We start from the raw sequence: 20,553 nt of genomic DNA, 5'->3' as shown, positions 1-20,553 counted from the left end.
CTAATATGTATCTTAAATAGGCAGCTTTTCACCATAGTGATATTAAAAGCACTAAAGCTTAATTTCAAAATTTATGTAAAATAGTATGTAAGATGTTTCAATGTCAGCTCCAGGCCAACAAGAACATGATTGCCTTGGTGCAACAAAGACCTTTACAGTGATTCAGAGGCAGAGGTTCTACCTTGGCACCAGCAGCAGGAAATATAATCCCTTCCAGAACATGATTTCTGACAGTGGAATTACTGAACTTCTGAGGCTGCTGCTATGATTTCTGCTCAGCATTGCTTATCTCTCCTCAAAAATGCATCTAGCATTATTGCCCTCCTGGACACATTTCCAGATGAGCTTCATGGAGCTGCTCCAGCATTTCTGTGTCTCTCATTTCTGTATCACTTAATTGTTAGATTTGGTCTGTAACCTCCCTGAGATGGCAGTGGTGGAGGGAAGTCTAATTAATGGATCTGGGTGGATTTTAAGGAACAGGTTAGATGCCTGTCTATTCAACTCCATAAAGACTGTGGTGCTTCTCAGTGGGACAGGAGCCTCTCTGCACCTCTGTGAATCATTAAAGCACAGAATGGGACTCTATGAAGTCTCAGTGTCTGCAGGAGAAGACAGCAGCTCAGAGCAGGTTTTGGAAGAGCAATTTTTGGCAGCTGCCCTTCAGACCCATGTACCTAGCATGTACCTAGCATCTCTTCACATCCCATCCATGCACCCTAACTGGAATTGATCTGTAGGCAATGTTAAACCTCGCTGAGCTGTTTGCTGCTTTTTTTGGTTAGAAGTATTGGGCTCTTGGATCAGTAAAGACTGGATCCTTCTATTCCACATGGAAATTATTAAGCATCTAGAATTAAATTTTGACTGAGCCCTGTCAAACGAAAAATATTAAACCCACAAGAATTAAAACAGCTTGAAATCTTGCCTGTTGAAAATTAGAAGATTACAACAGGTACTGGTAGTACACTAATCATTGAAGGCCCATTACACTTCTTTACTTTTCTAAGAATCTTTTTCTTTGCTTATGTACTGCTGTGCAAAAGGCTACCTTTAGAACAAAACTGGTGCAAGTAAGTTACTATGCAATGGGTAAACACAGAAAATGATTATGCAAAAATACTTCTGCATTGTACTTCCAGTTATAACCCTGGATTATCAGTTGCTGAAGGTGGTGACCTCAGTTCTGGTTTCATGCCTGGATTCACAAGCCAAATGATTTTTGAAACCTACTTAGCAGGTGACTTCCCACTGGAGCCTGCAAAGCTCTTTGGAAGTTTGATGTTTAGTTCGGGTGGCCCCATATCAGGTGTTGCTCAAGACTATGTGAGTGAGAAGGGTTTGAAGCAGACTTCAGAATTTTAGTCAGCAGTGAGGAGTCATCTAGAGGTCATCAATACTGACAGAAAAGGGGAAAACATTTGGGACAGGATTTTGCTGTCAATCCCCACACATTCACTAAGGCCATCAAATTCTGGAGAACATTGTTTTCACTCCCTTTACAGAGTGTTCACAAAGTGCTCCCTTTGCAGAGTTTTCATTCCTTCTGCACTCCACAGATGAAGTACAAGCACCTTGAAGAGACGTACAGGTGCCAATCCGGGCAGTGCCCCTTTCCGGAGTCGACAGCAGAGGGCACTGAGCCCTGCTCTGTTGTAACTGGGAAATAAAGCTGGTTATAAATAGCTGTGTCTTGGGCACACGAATCAGTCTAAGCCATGAATAAATAAAAGTGAGGGGTTTGTACTGATTTTAGGCTCTGTGCACACAGTTTTGCTTTCATATAACTGCCATTTCAGATGATTTTAATTCATCAATTAAAATTAACACATCAATTTCATTGCAGCTTCTGGAGCTTTACCAAGGTCAGGGTTGGGGCTCTGTCTGTAACATCACACAATGGCTCACTATAGGCTTGCAGCCACTGTGCAGAACAATACTGGGGACCTGTACATGGACACCTGAGACGGCTTGTTACCAAAGCCTGAGACTTTTCTACAGTGATGAAAGACTTCTCCTGGCCTGGAGACAGAGTTCAGAAAAAAAAAAAGCGCCCACAATAGTAAAGATATTAGTTCAGGAAAAAAAAAAGAGAAGTAATGCTTAGCACCAGGAGAAAAGCAATTACTCTCACCAAAGCTGAACAGTACTTTATTATGTTCTCCTGAAGTACTCTCCTACAGATTTAAAGAGCCTTAATACATCAGCCTACACAGCTGAACTTGTGGCAGAATTTTTATTTAATTCACTGCACATTTTGTTCCTTAGACTGTATTATTTCCCTAGTATTCCTACATTTTAACTTTTTTTTTGCACCTAGTAAAAAACAGACTTGACAATAATAAATTGAAACCTACTTAGGACTTCATCATTACAGGTTTCTTTTGTATTTACTTACATTTATAATTCTTCTCCTTTTAGACAGGCAGAAAAAGACAATTAAATTAAATTCAAGGTGCAAGACGCTTCCTTTAAGAAGGGTTTATTGAAATTGATTAAATTCTTACCTGGCACAAATTCACTGATTTGTTTCTTTGGTCCCTGAGAAAGCGATTGGTTAGACATGTCTGCATCCACTGAGAGAAGTGGTTGATTTCTGGCAGTGGCTTTCAGGGTATTCTCTGCAGAGTCTTCCTCTGTGTTTTCAGTCACTCCTGCAGTCCTTTGCTGGGTAGTGCCAAGAGCTACATGTGTCACCGTCTTCCGACCTGAGCTGACTGTGAACAGAAAAAAAAATTTTGTACAAAATTGAAGGGAATGGAAGTGTTCTTAAGGAAGACTATCCAAGATGGGCCTTGAGGCAGAGTAAACAACTTCCTAAGGTTCACACATATGATGAAATGTGAGTCACAGGTACCTAACACTTCCTCGCAAGAGTGCACTCATGACCCCTACAGTGAAATCCAGCAACTAAAATACAATGAAAGAGTGGTTGGCCATTGTGTCCAATCACCCTCTGATGGTTTTTATTCACTTAGCTGAGCATGGGCACATGCTGAGGGAATGACTAACGAAAACAAACAGCATAATGGTCAATCAATTGGTTTCCTTGTGTGTCCACAGTGTTTCAGATTCTTGCAAGGTGTCTAACAGCACTGTGAAGGGTACCTCTGAGACACCCTTTCAGACAGAGACCACGGTTTTTGTTTCCAGAATCATCATGCAAATGCAAAACCAATCTTTTAACCGCTGAACACAAAACCTGTCACTTAGAGACCCTTGACAGTTTTAATATGCTTTGAAGACAACTTCTGAGCACCTGAGTATGTGGATATTAAACCTTCCCATGTGCTAATTCCAGTGAAAGGCTGGGAGCAAACTGCTTGCTCTCAGGGGGAGGCCACAGAAGCGGGCTCATCCCCCTTTGGTCACTGAGGCTGTGGTTACTTTCACAGTCTACTGTGCCACTGTGGCCTGGCACACTTACGATTCTGGCAGAAAGTCTCATCTGATCCATCAGGACACTGTCTCACACCATCACACGCAAACGTGATGTCAATGCAGCAGCCATCATCACAGATAAACTGGTAGCGAGAGCAAACCCCAGCGCAGGCTGTTGAGAAACAATTCCCAAATTACCAAAAGAGAAATCCAAGTAGTAAATACTGAGTAAGTGACTCAAATCTGCAGCACAGAGGAAAGAGCAAAATCACGCTATGTCAAGAAGCACCATGAACAAGGCAGAAAATCCAGACTCAGCTGTGTGACATCATATTGACACAGAAGAAAATATAGGCAACAGCTGTTTCTGTCATCTTCATCACTAGGTAATCTCTTTATTACAGGAATACTCAACCTGGAGGCTGTTGCACCTTACACCTTGTGCAGCACCCTTACAGTGCTTTGAATTCTGCTGGCCTAAGCTGAAAGGAGATCTTCCTAGGCTTAAAAGATGCAGAACAGTCCTGAAAATAAATAAATGAAATCTCCGTGGCTATAACTGCATCCCTCCAACATGTAATTCCTACTACATATCCATTCAACACCAGTATGTTGTTTTACATGCACACATTTGGACTAAATGGGACCTTTCATGGCATATTTTCTGCAACCAAATTAAAATACAAAGAATGCTCATCGTTTATTGACATCAGCAATCCAGTGACTTCAATACAGCACAGACCAGAATAGGACTAGGTCCCATTCTCACAAATTACTTTCACCCGAAAGGACTGCTGCCTGCTTTAATATTCAGATGCCCCTGGAAATTGAGAGTATCCCTGGATGTTCCATTTTGCATACTCAAAGCTTTTCTGAAACCCATTCTGATCCTTTAATGATCAAGTGTTTACATCTGTGCTTTTGTCTTTCCAACAGCCATGCGGTTCATCACTTTGTAAAGCACTATCAAGTTCAGTGCTTGATTAGTGTCATAAGAGCAAATTAATTTGCATAAGGGAGTCACAGCCAAAATTGTAAGGCTTTGGTTGTTATCCTGCTGTGTGCCAAATGCTGCACCACACTAAGGGAAGGATGCCAGGAATGCAGACAACTGTTTAAAACCCCTAAAATCTGAAAATGCATCTCCTGAACTTCAGTACTAGTAATAGCACTGATCTTGTGTGTATTAAGGCATCAGGAACTGGTTTAGCTATAGCAGTAGCACTTGAATTGCTAATGGAGCTTGGGAATTAGAAAAATAAAAAAGACAGCAAATCCCCTATGTGCTCCATACAAAAGATACTCCAGATACCCACAGCAGCAAATAAACAAACCATCAGACCTCTCTGGCTGCCTTAGCTGGATTAAACATTAAAGAATACAACTCTATAATCTGTTATTGGAACACAGGCATTATAAAGGAGATTTTTTTATAATAACAGCTTATTGCCACAGGGACTACCCTCTCACATAGAGATATTATGCTGGTGCAGAGCAAGATTTTCACTGGTTCTGCTGAACATGGTGATAATGCTATTTAACTTTGTGCCAGAGCAGCAGATCTGCACTAGCAACTTGTTAATTACAATGTAATTAGACGTTATTACAGTTAAGAGCAGGATTGACAGCCACTGAAATCTAATTTACTTTCTACCTTTTATGCTTTTTACATAAAAGTTTCAGTTTCCCCAGTAGCATAAGGCTTCAATAACAAACATGAGACAGAAAAACTTAAAAGCATTAAAACAAAAACCATGCCAACTTTCATACTACAGATGCTGATCAGTATTATTATTAATCTGCCTCAAATACACTATTAAATAATTTTAACTGTGTCTTCCCTATAGCACAAGCCCTGTCATGTTGCCCACACCATCTGACTGTTACAATGCACCTGATACCTGGGTCAATATTTCACTCTTCCAAACTGCACGCCTATTAGCAACAGAAGGACAAATACTCAGTGCCTGAAAGTATTACTGCTCGAACAGGAAGGTGATGCTTGCTTCTTTCCTCACTTTGAAAGCACAATTCAAAGCTGAAAGAGATGTCCCTATGTAATGAACAAGGGCAAAATAAAACGCTGAAAATGGAGAGTAACATTTTTATCTTTATCAAGACCCTTGCTCTGCTCTGAATACCATACCCTGAGTGTCACAGAAGCAACAGCTCCAGTCATTTTCTCACCTGCTGCAGAATGAACCATGGGCAGAACGCTCACAGAGACGTTGTCAGAGCTCTGCTGACCTGCAGTGTCTGTCACTGTTAGCTGGAAAGTGTACCTGCCTTCCTCAATGTGGGACAGTTTCAGTGTTCCTGGCTGCGGTACCTGAGGAAAGGCACACAGTAAAAAAAACATATTGGTACAATGCATCCTCCGTGACCTTGCAGGAATAAGGAGCTCATCATGCAGATTAAATACCTCCTGCAGTCGAGTCAGCCTATTCAAGCATGTATTTCAGCATGGAACAAACATTTGATCTTTTTTTTTTTTTTTTTTTTTTTTTTTTGTAAAAAACCCCACAACAATCAGGTAGTGTTTTCATGATCTACTCAGTTACCTGGAGCTGTGGATCTCAGCACAAATAGAGAACAAATGGTCACATACATTTAACTCAATTTTTGAGTAATGAGAAATGTAATTTTAGAGGATAGGCAGTAAAATATTGGCCTTTTGTTCTTTATCAGGTTAGTCTGTAGACAATATAACATGTATCCACAGAAATAAATTTTCATGCCTGAAAGAGAACAAGAATTTTTGATTAATATGGTCATAGAGTCCTAGACCTTCCATTATAGAAGAATGTAATGATAAACACTTTTTTTCTCTCAATGAGAAAACTTCTTAACTGAAATTTCTTTCCTTTTCTATTTACATGAATACACTCAGTTATCTGATCACTGTTGAGTACCTCCTGATGGAGCATATGACCCCTTAGAATTTCATTCTTTACTATGTTAAAGAAATTATGATGCTCTAAAAAACACCTGCTGTTGTTCACTGTGATTGCTGGGAGAGCAAGTGTGGTATTTAAAACTCATGAGCCATGGAGCCCAAGTCTCTTCCCAGAGCAGAGACAGAGAAATGCCACTGAATCCTGAATATGCCACCACTCCTCCCAGTGACCTCCCTGCTTTCTTTTTTATCTTCATGCTGCTCTGAAGAATGCTGGCTTGTATCTCCTTACACAGAAACTTTGTCTCAAAATAGATAATCAGCATTTTAAAAGAACCCCAACCCATTACCATCCCTAGATGTCCAGGAGCTGTGCAGAGTGGGGGCAGCAATTAGAGAAGCAAATTATCTAAAAAAGAATAATCAGTCACAATAGAAAAAAAAAAAGGCTTCCTTGTACAATATGATAAGATCTCTTTATAGCAGTCCTTCCCCCTCCCCTGCCTTCTATTTATTCTTTGCTACATAAGAGCAATGCAACAGCTGCCTTTTATCTTAGTTAAACACACTCCCCTTCTCCCTTGTAGCTATGGATTCATACATTATTCTCAAAGAATAAATGACACGAATCCAGTAACTTCAGGGCAGTAACCAAAGCACTAAAGACATCAACTGAAGAATGCATTAAAAAAAATCACAGTTATTAATTCAACCCTAAAATTTAAATTATCAAGGCTAATCACCAGGGTATATATCTATAGGAGAAATCCCTGCTCATTTGAACATAATGGAAAAGTATTTATTTAAGCATAACTGTGTGTCAAATTCATTTTCTGTTAACAAATACAAAGCAGCCACCAAGGTTAATGTGAATTTTACAAGTTTGAATGGATGTAAGACTTTCCTCTATTTTATAAAATGACTTTGAGTAATATTAAAAATGTAAACTTTAAATGTTTTTATTAAATTCTAGTTTTTGTCTTACTATATGTTACCAAATCACGGATTAATTTAAAAAGTATTTAATTGCTCTTTAAAGAAAATAAGGCTGCAAGGGGTCAGATTAACAAGTCTTTGAAAATAAAGTATTCCTTTTATGTAGATGATATCTAGCAACTATTCTTAAAGCTTCATTTTGGTTCACGCTCTCTTGCCTCTATATATCCCTCCTGTTCTAGGTGGAGTTCCCAGTGCGCCCCGGATGTTGTGGGCTGTGAACAGACTACAAGTAGAGTCTGTGGACCTGAGAAACTTTTTCTTTCTTTTTCTGCTGATCCTAGAGCATTCACAAAAAAGACTAAAATGAAGAATCCCTCTCTTCATGAGTCATTTTAATTTTAAACCAAAGTGCAGCAGAAAATGTATGGATAAAATATCTCATAAGGTCTTCATCACATTTCTTTGTATCTTCTCCATAAGCACTGACAAGAGACTGTTGGTGAAAATCCCTTATCATTTTTAGTAACTGAATTACTGAGGGGTCTCCAACTGGGGTGACAGAAGGTGAAAACCAAGTGCAGCAAGTACAAAGCAGAGCTCAAATACAGTATTTTCCTATCGGGAGTATTATCATCTACTCGTTTGCTGCTGGCTGTCCCATGCCATCCAGGATAGAGATTAACTGTGTAAGCCACTAGAAATAATCACTGCGACTACCCAGGGACACAGTGTAGCCTCCTTCACTGGAGGTCTTCAAGATGGGATTGGACAGATAAAATAATCTCACTGAGGCTCCTTGTCCCACAAATGGTTGGACCAGATGATCTTTTGAGGTCTCTTCTAACCTGGGCTGCTCTACATTTCTGTGAAATAAATGTTCGAGTTGTACAGGCATCCTAATTTTGGTGCCTGGTAGACAGATTTGAGTATATTTAATATTTTTAGCTGTGCAACTAAAACTTGAGCACAGCAATCTGGAAGTAGCTGGCCACAGGGGGGACTGCACATGTACCTGCATTTCAACGGATGAGTCACCCTGCAGCAGTGTCCACTCATAGTGCACAATTCCATGGTCATCAGAACTTTCTCGGCCATCCAAGAGCACCCAGTCCACAGGTGACTGCAGCACAATGTCTTGGCCCGCCTTACACTGTGGAGGCTCATCGTATTCTTCTTCTTCAATAAAAAAAGACAAGATCAGTTATTTATGAGGGGAGGCTGAGTGGTTATTTCTATAAACCACTTTTTTTTCTTAGTTAAGGTATTGTTTCACCTCTGTGCAACTTCTTGAAAGAGGAACATGTTCATTAGTGCACATTTTGTTAAGCAAAGTAGTATATGCTTCAATTTTAGTTAATTGTTCTATGCTGTCTTCAAGAATAAACATTGGAAACACACAGCATAGAAAACCTCTCTTGCTGGATGGTTCAGCAATACAACAAACAGGATTATTATTATAACAAAACCTCATAATTCTATCTTAATTTTATCTCTGCTGGTCTATGTCACATCTGACAGATGTTTGAATAAAAGTTCGTTCTCCTTTGTGGCTTTGCTTCAGCTCCAGTGTAATTGCATTAAGAAATCATAATCCTCTGTTTCCAATACCACCATCACCCACAAGGCAGACTTTTAAATAAAACCAACAGGACACAGAGCAATTTGCAGACTAGGAACTGAAATTGCCCTGCAAGTCCAGTGCTGATAGTCAGAAAAGCTGTCAAAAAGGCAAAGCATTTAAGAACTCCAGAATTCAAGAATTCAAGGAGTTCAAGAAATTCAAGATTTCTAATAGTTAGAGCATAATTTGTACAATATATTATTTATACTGTGCCACAACTGCACTCTAAATTAATTCCAGGTTTTAACAAATTAAGGCAGTTCAAAATGAAGCCTAATTCTGTGTGACTTTCATGTAAAATCTCATCTTAAGCCTTCTATCATGTAAGTGTATACAGACATATGAAATACAATTACCCCGAAAATGCTACATAAATAATACTATGGAACTAATACTCTTCCTGTTGAAAATGTCAAAATCACATCTTGGGTTTTTCTGGTACCTTAAGCTTGCCTCATCTCTATTGCTGTAAGATCTTTCCTTATAGCTCTCTAATGTACCTGCCCATGCACTTTGCAAAAAATATCGAGGCATCATAATGCCTCTAAAAATTGAGCCCCTGCTCTCTCATATTTCCAGGGAATCCCCATTGACATTCTCATGAAACATGCAGGACTGAATGGACCTCAAGCCTGAGGTCTCCCTTCCCAGGACAGCAGTAACAGCAGGCATATCTGGGCACTGTTTTCATCCACACCAACACCAGGTCTTCTTCCTGTTGCATGCAGTGACTAATTTACTTCTGATGAGATCTATTGCTGAGTAAGATGCAGATGACATTTGGGAAAGAGCTGTCCACAGAGATAATGAAATTAAGTCAAAATTCGTTAAGAGGAGACTCTTTAACAACAGGAGGTGAAGGAAGACAAATAAATTCCTTGAATTAGGTGCTAGGAAACAGATTGCAAATTTAGAAATCCAGATTTGTTTTCATCTACAGCTGCTTGCTCTGGATTATATTATTCTTTAATATGCTCCAGAGTTGAACAAACTGCTGCTTTTGATGTGGCCTAGTTTCCAGAGGTGCTTGTGGAGAATGCTCATGCTGTGTCTGGACTACTGGAGAGGTATCCGTGTCTTCTTCAGTCTAGCTCTCGAGTTCTTATGCACAAAACATCTTGATTTAAGTGAGTAAGAGCTGTCTTAGGCAATGACTTTTGGACAGCACCCCCAAGAAGGGCATGTGCTTGCTCTCAAGTTATGGCATAGCTGGGACCAGCACTCCATGCTTTCCAAGGTGCCCAATACACAGAGTTCCTGGGGAGCTGGGACTTCTCTGGTTCCCCAGGAAGCACGGGGCTAGTGAACGTGCACATCCCACTGTCTGGCTCCCAGCCACCGGCTGGCTGGCACAGTGCCCCACCAAGGCTCTGCAGAGGCACAGGTGTTAAGGGATGGGTTTCCCCAAGCCCAAATAGCCCCAAAGCTCTCACAGCACGGTTCGGGTCAGAAGGGACCACAGTGGGTCATTTGGTCTGACTTCCCTGCTCAAGCAGGGTCATCCCACAGCACATGGCACAGGATTGTGTCCAGATGGATCCTAAGTATCTCCTGTGAGGGAGACTCCATAACCTCTCTTTTCAACCTCTCTTGTCCAGCTGGAACTTCCTGTGCATCAGTTTCTGTCCATTACCTCTTGTCCTATTGCTGGCACCACCAAGAAGAGACTGGAAGCATCCTCTTGGAACCTCCCTTCCCTTCAGGTATTTACACACGTTGGTAAGGTTCCCTTGGGCACGGCCGGACCGCCTCTCCGGGCCCAGGGAACCCCGGCGAAGAGCACGGCGCAGCCCGGCTCTCCTCGTCCCGTCCTCCCACCGGCGACGCCCCACCACCCGGGAGGGGACCCGGGAGGGGTTCCCGGCCTCGGGGCAGCCGCACGGACGCTCCCGCTCCCCGCTCCCCGCCGGCGGCGGCTCCGCGGCCCTGCCGCCCCCGCGGGCCCGAGCGCCGCCATCTCCCCGCCGCCTCTGCCGCCGCGCAAGCCGCTTACCCGTGGGCGGCGGGGCGATGCCGGCGGTCCGGCGGCTGTAGGAGCTGTAGCCGCGGTGCGGGGCGAAGCGGCACACGGGGCGGCCGCGGTGCGTGCAGTTGAAGAGGTAGCAGCCCGGCTCGGCCGCCGTGCCCCGCGGGCGGGCGGGCCCCTGCACCACGGCCAGCGTGCAGCGCGGCTCGGCGCAGCAGGCGTCCAGGCACTGCCGCCAGCCCGACACGGCGCCGGGCGCCCGCAGGAAGGTGGCGCCGGCCGCGATGGAGTCCTTGGTGCGGATGATGGAGTCGGGCCTGGCGGAGAAGCCGCCGCTTCCCCCGCACCGCTCCCCTCCTCCCCCTCCGCCGCCCGCTGTCGCCGGCGGTCCCGGCTCCTCCTGCTGAAGCTGCCGGCGGAACTCCTCCAGCAGCGTCTCCACGCCCGAGATCTGCGAGCGCAGGTCGGCCAGCGGCGCCGCGCAGCGCCCGCCCGGCAGCACGGCCCGCCCGCCCAGCGCCGCCAGCAGCAGCAGCACCAGCGCCGCCATGGCCCCGGGCGGCGGCGGCGGCGGGAGCGGCTCCCCCCGGGGCACCCGCAGCGAGCGCGGCGCGGGGAGGCGCCGGCCCCGCCCGGCTGCACCAGGCGGAGCGGCCGCGCTCAGCACCCGCCGCCCCGAACAGCTCCGGCGGGCCCCGCCCCGGGACCGCCCCCCTGAGGGACATTCCTTCGGCAGCCGCGGTGGTGGGAGCAGGCCTAAGGGGTTCAAACTGAAAGAGGGGAATTTTAAGATGTGTATTGGAAAGAAACTCTTTACTATGAGGGTGATGAGACTGTGAAACGGGTTGCTCAGGGAAGCTGTGAATGCCCCATTCCTGAAAGTGTTCAAGGCCAGATTGGATAAGGCCTTTCACAGTGTAGTCTACTTGAAGGTGCCCCTACCCATGGCAGGAAGATTGGGGTTAGATGACCTTTAAGGTCCCTTCCATTCTCTGGAAGCCCTTAACATTCAACAGCTCTATGACTCCACACGGGGGGGTGACACCTGCAAATAATCGGAGTTGGGTGGGGGTCACTGAAACTGCTGGTGGTTCTGTGAACCTGAGGAAACAAATAAAGAGACAAAAAAGAAATTGTGGAATACTCCATCCCAGGCATGGCATTTCTGTTCGGAAATTGCATAAAAAGAAAGCCAGTAGTCAAAAACATAATGCGCAAATCTGTGACCTCTTGACGTGCAAAAAAAATCCCAGATAGATAGGATCTTAACCCCCCAAAACAACGGTGAAGAACTCCCCATGCAAGTTTTTTAAGTCTTTGCCTAACGAGTTTCAGAGAAATACTTGCAATTAAATTAATTAGTTTTATGTCTGTCACAGCTTCTGTTTTATCATGAAATTATTGCTGATTCTGTAACACAATAACAGCATTAAACGTGAAAATCAGCTATCCTTCAAAACAGCTGCTTTGTTATTTTTCGTCAGATGCATGGAGCCTCAAAGTGCTAGAATGGCACATTGAGACCTGTCTATGAACACTGAAAAATATAAGCTTACCTGTAAATATAGAGAGGTGGCGATGGGTTTTGAGCTGTGTGCTAAGGGATGTGGTAACATGTCAAATGATAGCTCTGTGTTTTCATTTTCATTTGGTTCATTCTTCCAAGCATCTTTAAGCAGACTCATTCATTTCTTAAATTACTGGAAAAAGCTTAATAGCTGCATCAAAAATATCATTATGCCAGGATGCTTAGAATAAGTAGCAAAAAAAAAAAAAAAAAAAAAAAAAAACATTAGGAACGGTTTTAAGACATCTTTGTACTCCTTCATATTTTTTGCTATTTTTAGGCCATGCTCCCAGCATAACTCAGAATTGCCTCTAAATGGCATCATGGAGCCTTGGGTGTTGCCCAGGAAATTCACATGAAGCTTGTAGTTTGGATTATGATTTCTCCTTCTCCTCTCCCAAATCACAGAAATGTAGATCAGTGATTCATTGAAGCATGTTGGCTTGTCAGCAGTGCAACTGTTGAAGATTGATTTTCTCTGGCTATGCGCTCTAAAAGTTTTCTAAATTTCTATAAACTATATTTTTTGACACTTTCAATTTCCCGTCAATTTTAGTTGAAACTGATCAATACATTCAAAAATTATAGGAAGATGGAGGAGCTAGACAGTAAGATGATATAATCCTCATTTACTTTGAAAATCAGGCTAAAGTGCCACAATTTTATTTTTAGGAATATTTTGGAGAAGTGATCAATCTATTTATAACAGAAGTACTGACTGTGAAGCACTGACTTACTAGAGTTGACACTAGTATGCTGCTGCTCTGCTGCTGTACCCTCTGATTCTACTTTTACTTCCAGAATATAAACCAAAATAAAACTCAGGCCAGCATATGCACATTGAAGTTGGCAGAGGAAAAATAAAAAGCACCAGGTCATCCCTTCTCAGAATCATCAAAGATTTGGAACTACTCTGAGCAGAAGCTTCTTGTTCTGGATCAGCACACAGCTAGTGTTGGTTACTAGGGCCCCATTTACAGGGCACAGAGGGTCGCTCATCCCCCCATCCTTGTATCCAGTTCTACCAGAAAGCTGATCCCTGGTTGTCAGTGGTGGTGACACTGAAGCAGCAGGTTCTTGCAGAGAACACAAAGAAAAGTGATCACTTTCTAATACCTTATAGTGAGGAAGCTGTGGTTGGAAGGTATCTCCAAGGAGAGTAGACTCTTCTTCAAGCAGGTGAGCATTTAAAAAGGGAAGAAGGATTTGGCTAAAGGGAGTAACAACAGTCCTGTTGTCTTCCTTCAGTGTCACATTTACCAGTTTGAAAGGTAGTAGGATGTCAGAACATCTTCCTAAGCTAGGATGAGGATGGCATGCTTACATTTTTGTGTGGAAGTGTTGACACCACCCTCAGATTAGCTTCTTGAGCAATATTTTCGAAGTGCACCAGATTTTTTTTGTATTGATGCTGGAGCAGAACTTGTTTTGTTGCCTAATTTTCTTGGCTCACAATGTGTTTGTTGTTACCCTGGCCTTGTGAGAAAGATGGCATTTGTAGTCATGCTGAGCTTCTTTCAGAAGGTGGCAGCAGTTTATTACTTATATAAAACAGATTGCTGCTAAACATCAATGTCTGCCTGAGGGAAATCATAGATTCATAACTACTTATACTTAATTTCACATTTCTTTACTGCATCATTGTTGTGAATGCCTCAGCTTTTTGTTGGGTTTTAGAGTTGCAGATAAAAATAATAGTTCGCTTATAGTAACACTAAAAATATTTTATTCCAGTCTCTAATCGAATTGAAGTTTTGGGATGGCTGATTTTCATTCAGAGGACCTTAAAAGTTTATAAAGATATTTGTCAGGTTTTACTTTCCCCCCCCCCCCTTTTCAAAGGATACATGCATGTACCATAGTTTATTGTCCAAAAATGTCCACTTCATCAGACAGCTAAAGAGGCTGCTAGATTTCTTTTACAAAAGTGGAAATTAGACTGCATGTATGTTCTTTACATCCAAACAATACCTGGCAAAGTAATACAGGATTTCATTAATATTCATGTTTCCAACCATCTGTTGATTAATTTCAATCTCTATTCATATTCAAAATTCTTAAAATAGCTGAAACTGTGGGAATAAAGTCTGAGTGCTTCTGCTTTTCTCTTCCTTTAGTTGATTTTTTCCAAAGTAGCAGAATAACAGGAATTTAAAAAGTGGAGGACACAAAAGCAATGGAGTAGGGTAAAATGGAACATGTAGAAAGGAAGCAGGAAGAAAAGGCAAAGTTATGTCTAGGCTTCCTCATCTTCCTATGGAGTCATGATTTTTTAAATTTTCTTTTGTTGGAATATGTGCTCAGAAAAAGAAACATGTCTTGCTTTTCATTTGATGTCTTCCAGACGCTCTGCAAACAGTAAACACATAATGCAAATGTTATCTGCAGAAAACGTGTTGTCGGCATGATGTTATCATTAGGCACATTTTCTCTGCTCCAGTTTGCTCGTGAGAATCTGTCGAGTAAACACCCATGATAGATACAAATCAGCTCAGATGCTGGAGTGGACTGTTGATTGACAGCTGAGTTTGAGCAATTTGCCCACGAATGAATTGAAGTGATAACCTTTTCTTTGCAGCTTGACAATTCAGGTTTCTGACCGTGAGAGTAAGAGGAGTTCTGCATAAATAACAGAAGATAGTGTGGTAAATGTTAGGAGTGGAGGCAAAGGAATTAACTCAGGTATTTAACTCAGGTTTTGTCTTTTTTAATATTTCATATCCCTCTCAAGAAAAATTGTGGAGTGCTGTGGTACCAGTGTTATGAAAATAGCAGGAGGAATAATTTTTCAAATTCCTGAATGAAAAATGTAAATGTGATCATGAAAGTGCTTCATATCATATTGATTTTATGAACATCCCATGGTGATGCAAATTAAAAAGGTACAACTGGTTCCAGCTTGAGACCATTTTAGTCCAAGTATGGTAAACCGTTTTCCTTGCCCTCTTAAAGGAGAGAAAAATAGTCAAGCCCTGTCTTTCGAATGTGTATCAGTGTGTATAATTGTGCTTGTCTTTCTACTGCTGTGTTAAATATCAGTGTACTAAAAATGAGAGCTCTCCTGATTGATAAAGTGGAATATTATTAACAACGCCCCTCCTTTCTATGTGCCTGCATTTGTGCCTAACACAAAGCAAGTATTTTAGGACAAAACTGGGAAGGAGACAGAGAATGAAAAAAAAAGGCAGGAGACTGCGTTTGAGAGACCCTTCTCCACTAGCAGCAGAGGTAAGGATCGGGCTGAGACATCAGGTGACTGCTTTACCGTAGCTTTACGTTCATTCGTGCTGCGATCGCTTCTCTGCCCAGATACTGCATAATTGACTGCACAGCATTAGCCAGGCACCACGTGGTAGCAGCACACATACTCTGACGGCAAAAGCACTGAGGTTCTGCTACCGAGACAAATATTCCAAAAAAAAAAAAAAACAAAAAACCCCTCCTTGTAAAAAACAAGGATGGGTAGGGGTAAGAAGGAGGGAGCCATTTCTGTGAAGGTTAGTTAGCAGTGTTTATTAACTAATGTAAGGTGAAATTCTCTCTGAGGTCACATAATCATCATGCTCCTTGCTGCCTTCTCCTAAGTCATGACTAGGGTGAACTGACTGTTTTACCAAAATCAAAATCAGGGGGGTAAAAAGAGAGATAGGGTAAAGCTAAGGAAATAAGTCCTAGTATTGCTGACAGAATAACACCACTCTTACTACACATCTCTGCTGGATCTTGGAAGAACACAATTCTTTTCAACTGGAATCCACCAAATACTCCTTCAGCATCCTTCTGGTCAGTGCAACAGCAGTGGCAGCTGCTTCTTGGGGCAGTAAAACTACAGTCTGAGAGATGAAGGACAGTTATTTAAAAATAAATAATAAAGTGCTTCTCTAGGAAAGCATTAGTTAGGAATTAGAGCTGCAGATTTTTACCCAGAATTTCAGTCAGTTCTGTTGAAATAAGTTACCAATGATTTACAAACAGCAAAAGCCTAATTTAACAGCCACAGCCCAGGTTAAGCTAGGAGCAGAAAAATTAATTTTCCTTGTAAACATCATCATTGAGAGGAGAACAGTTGAGAGAAGATGAATCAATACTATGCATTGTTTTTACAGCCAGCATATTATAACCTTTGAAGACACTGTTTCTGTCTGTATTTGTACTGTAGCAAAACAACTTGTGCTCCAAGGTGTTCGCCAAACAAAGATTTGTACAAGGTGTGTCCAATAGTCATTGAAGAAAATTCCTACTGCACATTGAAAGTGTGGAAAACTACTTCATGTACTGTCTGAACATACAGAACTGACAGCCTAAATCCTTTATGCTTGGGTTTTTGGAGGCTTTTTTTTGAAATGCATGAAGTTTTGATATGCATAAAACTACAAAGGATTGCCTTCCAGAAGGAAAATACCTAGCTGAAAAAATTACTCATTGCTATTTCATCCATGGAATCTTCTGCAGCACAGCATGGTGATAAAAATCAGTTGGGTAATACACTCATGATTAGTGAGTCAATGGGAGCTGGTGGCAGCCCTGACATTGATCAATAATGTCAAGATTTTGAAACAGGTTGCAAAATAATAGCGGGCTCTGCAGATGCCACTGATTTAACAAATATATTGGATGTAACTACCAACACTCCCTTTTCTGTAAGTGATCCCTCATGATTTTTGTAGAAAGGACAAAAAGAAGCCAAAGAGTTGGTCACTGGGAGCAGTTTTATATGGAATTCTTCATTTATGCACTCTATCATTCAGTATGCTCCTCTTACATGAATAGTTTTGAGCTTCTCAGCACTTCTTCCTTTTTGGCAGTTTCCAAACTATTTGGGAATTTTTTTGCAATGGCAGCAGAGCCTTTGTATCCTGATTCTACAGGAAAACAGAAATATAATGATGATAATGTTTACTGGCAACAGTAAAAATCATGGGCTGACTGGAAAGCTTGATCTGTACTGAAAGGAGTCCTCTTCCTCCATTCCATTTTTTTTTTAAGGCTCCCTTTTAACCTCCATTGCAAAAAACAAAACTCCTTGTAAACTCAAATATACTTCCATTTTCTTCCAGACTTCTCTGTTTTCTGCTCTTTTCTTGGGGATGTTAAATTATGGTAATGAGTGTAGCAATCGTTGCATATAATTTTAACCCATTGTGTTACAGCTAATAGATTTATCAGTGACATTTCAAAAGCAATTTCCTCAGAGCTTTGTCTCTGAGAATGCATTGGGTGGTTTAATAAATCAGCTAGCACTGGGAAAATGTGCAGTTTGGTTCAATCAGTCACCCGAGTTGATGCTTTGTTATCCTTCTACTGTCTTAAGTGCACACAGCCATGATTAGGTGGAAAGATGATAAAATGTAAAAGAATTCTGAACCTTGTTGTTAAAAAATAGTAGAAGACTGTTCTTAGGTTTTCACTTAATTTTTAAAAATTGAAGTGCTAGCTCATGGCCTTGCCATGTTGGTTTGCCTAGCTAGTATTTTGTCAAAGAAGTAGGACCCAATGCATTTTTCTGTTGCAGGCAGAAAAAGTGAACCCATGATAGTTGGAAGCACAATGTTTTTTCGTAGTCTAAAGGTTTAAAAAAAAAAGATCACATAGCTTGTCTTCTCAGCTCTGACAAAAGTTTTCTGCTGGCTTTAGTTGTCTTTGGGTCAGATTCAAAACCTTCTTCTCTTATTTGCAAATTGGAAATGCTAATAGATATCTATAAATGGAAAGTTGCAGTAGAAAAATTAATATTAATAACACACTTTGAGGCCATTGTGTTGAATAACTAAGTGATGCAATTAAAAATATTGTTGTCTGCTTTCTCACTCAGTACCATTCAGTTCCTCTTTTGCTGTTGATCTGACTGTGTTTGCCTTTGATTTCTTTGTTTGGATATCTGTGGGGGTTTTTTAAGCACTCTGACTGTATAATTCTAGCAGTTGCATTGTAGGTCACACACGCACACAAATCTCTCCAGATGAAATCAGTGGTGTGGTGTAGTGGTGTTTCTGCTTTGCTACCAGTGGAGAAACAGGTTTTAGGTGTGTCATAACTGGCCTGTTAATTGGAGCACTTATGAGTCTTATCCCAAGCATTTTATTCCTATCATCATTAAAAGTCTTTCTGGACTTCAAAGCAGGAAGGCTGTTAAATTAACTTAGACAGATGAGAGAGTGGGATTTTCTTTAAATTGGGCTGCAAATCACAGATTTTGTATTGAAGCTTGAGGCAAAATGACTTGAATGCAAATAATCCTCCAATGTTCTTCCTACTGTACTCCATAATGTGCCTCCAAGGATGCATAGGCTTCCTCACAGGTGACAAACTTGGCTAAGCAAATAACACACAGGGTGTCAGCATAAAAAAATCCCAGTCATTTTATATCAGTCATCTGTAATTTAAGTGTTCTCACAGTATATATACTGTGGTGAGAGAATATCTGCATTTCAATACAGATTACCCAGAGTAATTGTGCAATGAAGATCATTGATTGCATTAACCAAAAAAGGTCCTAAATAGATAGAGATAGACTTTGATATGAACTTTGTTTCAGGGAGTGTAAGTTTCAAAATTTTCCCAACACTTCAGATTTCATTATTATTTAAGAACACATAGCTTGAATACATGTGGAAGCTATTGCATATTACAGTTTCCAGAACTGGCTGATAATATTATTAAAAAATACTTCTCAAATGCACATGAATACTTCTTATTACTTCAAATGTGGATTTGAAATGTTGGGATAACAACCATTTTCTCAGAGCTTCTACACTTCTTGTCTGAGCTAATCTGGAAACCCTTTATTTCAGACCCTCAGAAACAACTCCTCTGAAGCTCAGTTATGGGTAGGAAATAGTTATATAGGGCATGAAGGTTCCAGCAAACCAGTTTGTCCCTTCTTATGTTTCTTTAGAGAGAGAGAAAGAAAACAAGGAAGCTGGAGAGGGACCCTTCATCAGGAACAGAACTGGTAGGAAGAGGACTAATGGGTTCAAACTGAAAGAGGGGAAATTTAGGCTGGATATTAGAAAGACATTCCTTACTGTGAGGATGGTGAAGTACTGGAACAGGTTTCCCAGAGAACTTATTGATGCACCATCCCTGGCAGTTTTCAAGGCCACGTTGGATGGGACTTTGAGCAACCTGGTCTGTGAAAGTTGTCCCTACCCATGGCAGGGAGTTTGGAACCGGATGAACTTCAGGGTCCTTTCTAACCCAAACCATTCTGTGATTCTATGATTCTATGATTCTGTGATTCTATTTCTATTTCTGTTCTATGATTCTATCTTTCTTATAGAAGATACTACATTCTACTTAAACCAGACAGTGCTTTAGCCAGTGCAAAGGGCTGTGACAGAACACAGTTTAAATTCATTGCACAGTATACCTTTCACCTAGGTGGATTTCCCATTGCTAATATTGTACAGAAATTATTTATACCTGAAACTTGGAAACTGTGATTAGAATTGGTGCAATTCACAGTAAGAGTGTACTCGATTTGAATCATGAAGCCATTTTAAAAGGCTTTCCCTGAACAGTCAAATTATTGTGTAGTGCATATGTGCTTGGCACTTCTGGAGTTGAAAGCCTACCCATATTTTTACATCTCCAGCATCTATAGAAAAGCCAAAGGACTAATCCTGAGCCCATGTCCCCAGTGTAATATTAGCTCTCTGAGTGAGATGTCTTTTGCTGGTAACTCATATTCCTCACTGGAACTCATATCATACTCAGCAGTTAGTGAGCCTTTGCTATAGGATATTATGGAGCTACTTGACTGTAGAACATCCTCATTATGATTGTTTGATTGTAAAGCATGCACACACTGAAATAGCTCATTTTGATAAAATTACTGTATTTATTTGTTCTTCTAATCTAAGTAAGTGTTGTAGAGTAGATCTTGCTGGATCTCTTCCAGCTTGGCCAAACTTCAACCCCTTGCTCTCTGCCAATTCTACAAGTGTTCAGATTCCTAATGCTTAGATAAATACTGGAATGCATACCTTTTCTTTTCCATTCTTCTTTCTCTATATAAAAAATGAAAGTCTTCTCCAAGGGCTAAGAAATTTGGCTATGTGTGGGACAAATATTCCAATGTGTTGCTTAGTTAGATCAACCTCACAAATCACACTGTGGGGTCCATCCAGACTGGAATCTGAGGAATTTTCTCAGGTTCTGTATAAACTTCCTGCCAGATGGTA

General features: G+C 41.4%; 1 protein-coding gene across 5 annotated transcripts in view; it reads right to left on the bottom strand.

Moving 5' to 3' along the window:
• The window catches only part of LRP11 (LDL receptor related protein 11), a 52,254-nt gene extending 40,849 nt beyond the window's left edge, over window positions 1–11,405 (bottom strand). For 4 of the 5 annotated variants that reach the window (XR_015802472.1, XR_015802470.1, XR_015802471.1 and 1 more), the window contains exons 1-5: window positions 10,831–11,353; window positions 8,229–8,392; window positions 5,569–5,710; window positions 3,428–3,553; window positions 2,508–2,717 (exon numbers count right to left, since the gene is read on the bottom strand). Coding sequence is in view for 2 of the 5 variants with exons in the window: in XM_088161743.1 (XP_088017869.1) it covers window positions 2,508–2,717; window positions 3,428–3,553; window positions 5,569–5,710; window positions 8,229–8,392; window positions 10,831–11,353 (1,165 nt within the window). In the remaining 3 variants the exon portion in view is untranslated. Of the gene's footprint in view, window positions 1–2,507; window positions 2,718–3,427; window positions 3,554–5,568; window positions 5,711–8,228; window positions 8,393–10,830 lie in introns of all 5 variants that reach the window. The other variant, XM_014874149.2, reaches the window with a different exon arrangement.
• Between the last annotated feature and the right edge of the window lie 9,148 nt (window positions 11,406–20,553).

The sequence above is a fragment of the Sturnus vulgaris genome, chromosome 3 (assembly GCF_052056855.1).
Source record: "Sturnus vulgaris isolate bStuVul1 chromosome 3, bStuVul1.hap1, whole genome shotgun sequence".
Classification (NCBI taxonomy): domain Eukaryota; kingdom Metazoa; phylum Chordata; class Aves; order Passeriformes; family Sturnidae; genus Sturnus; species Sturnus vulgaris.
Note: the sequence above shows the minus strand (reverse complement) of the source record. Positions and strands in the feature narration are given on the sequence as shown.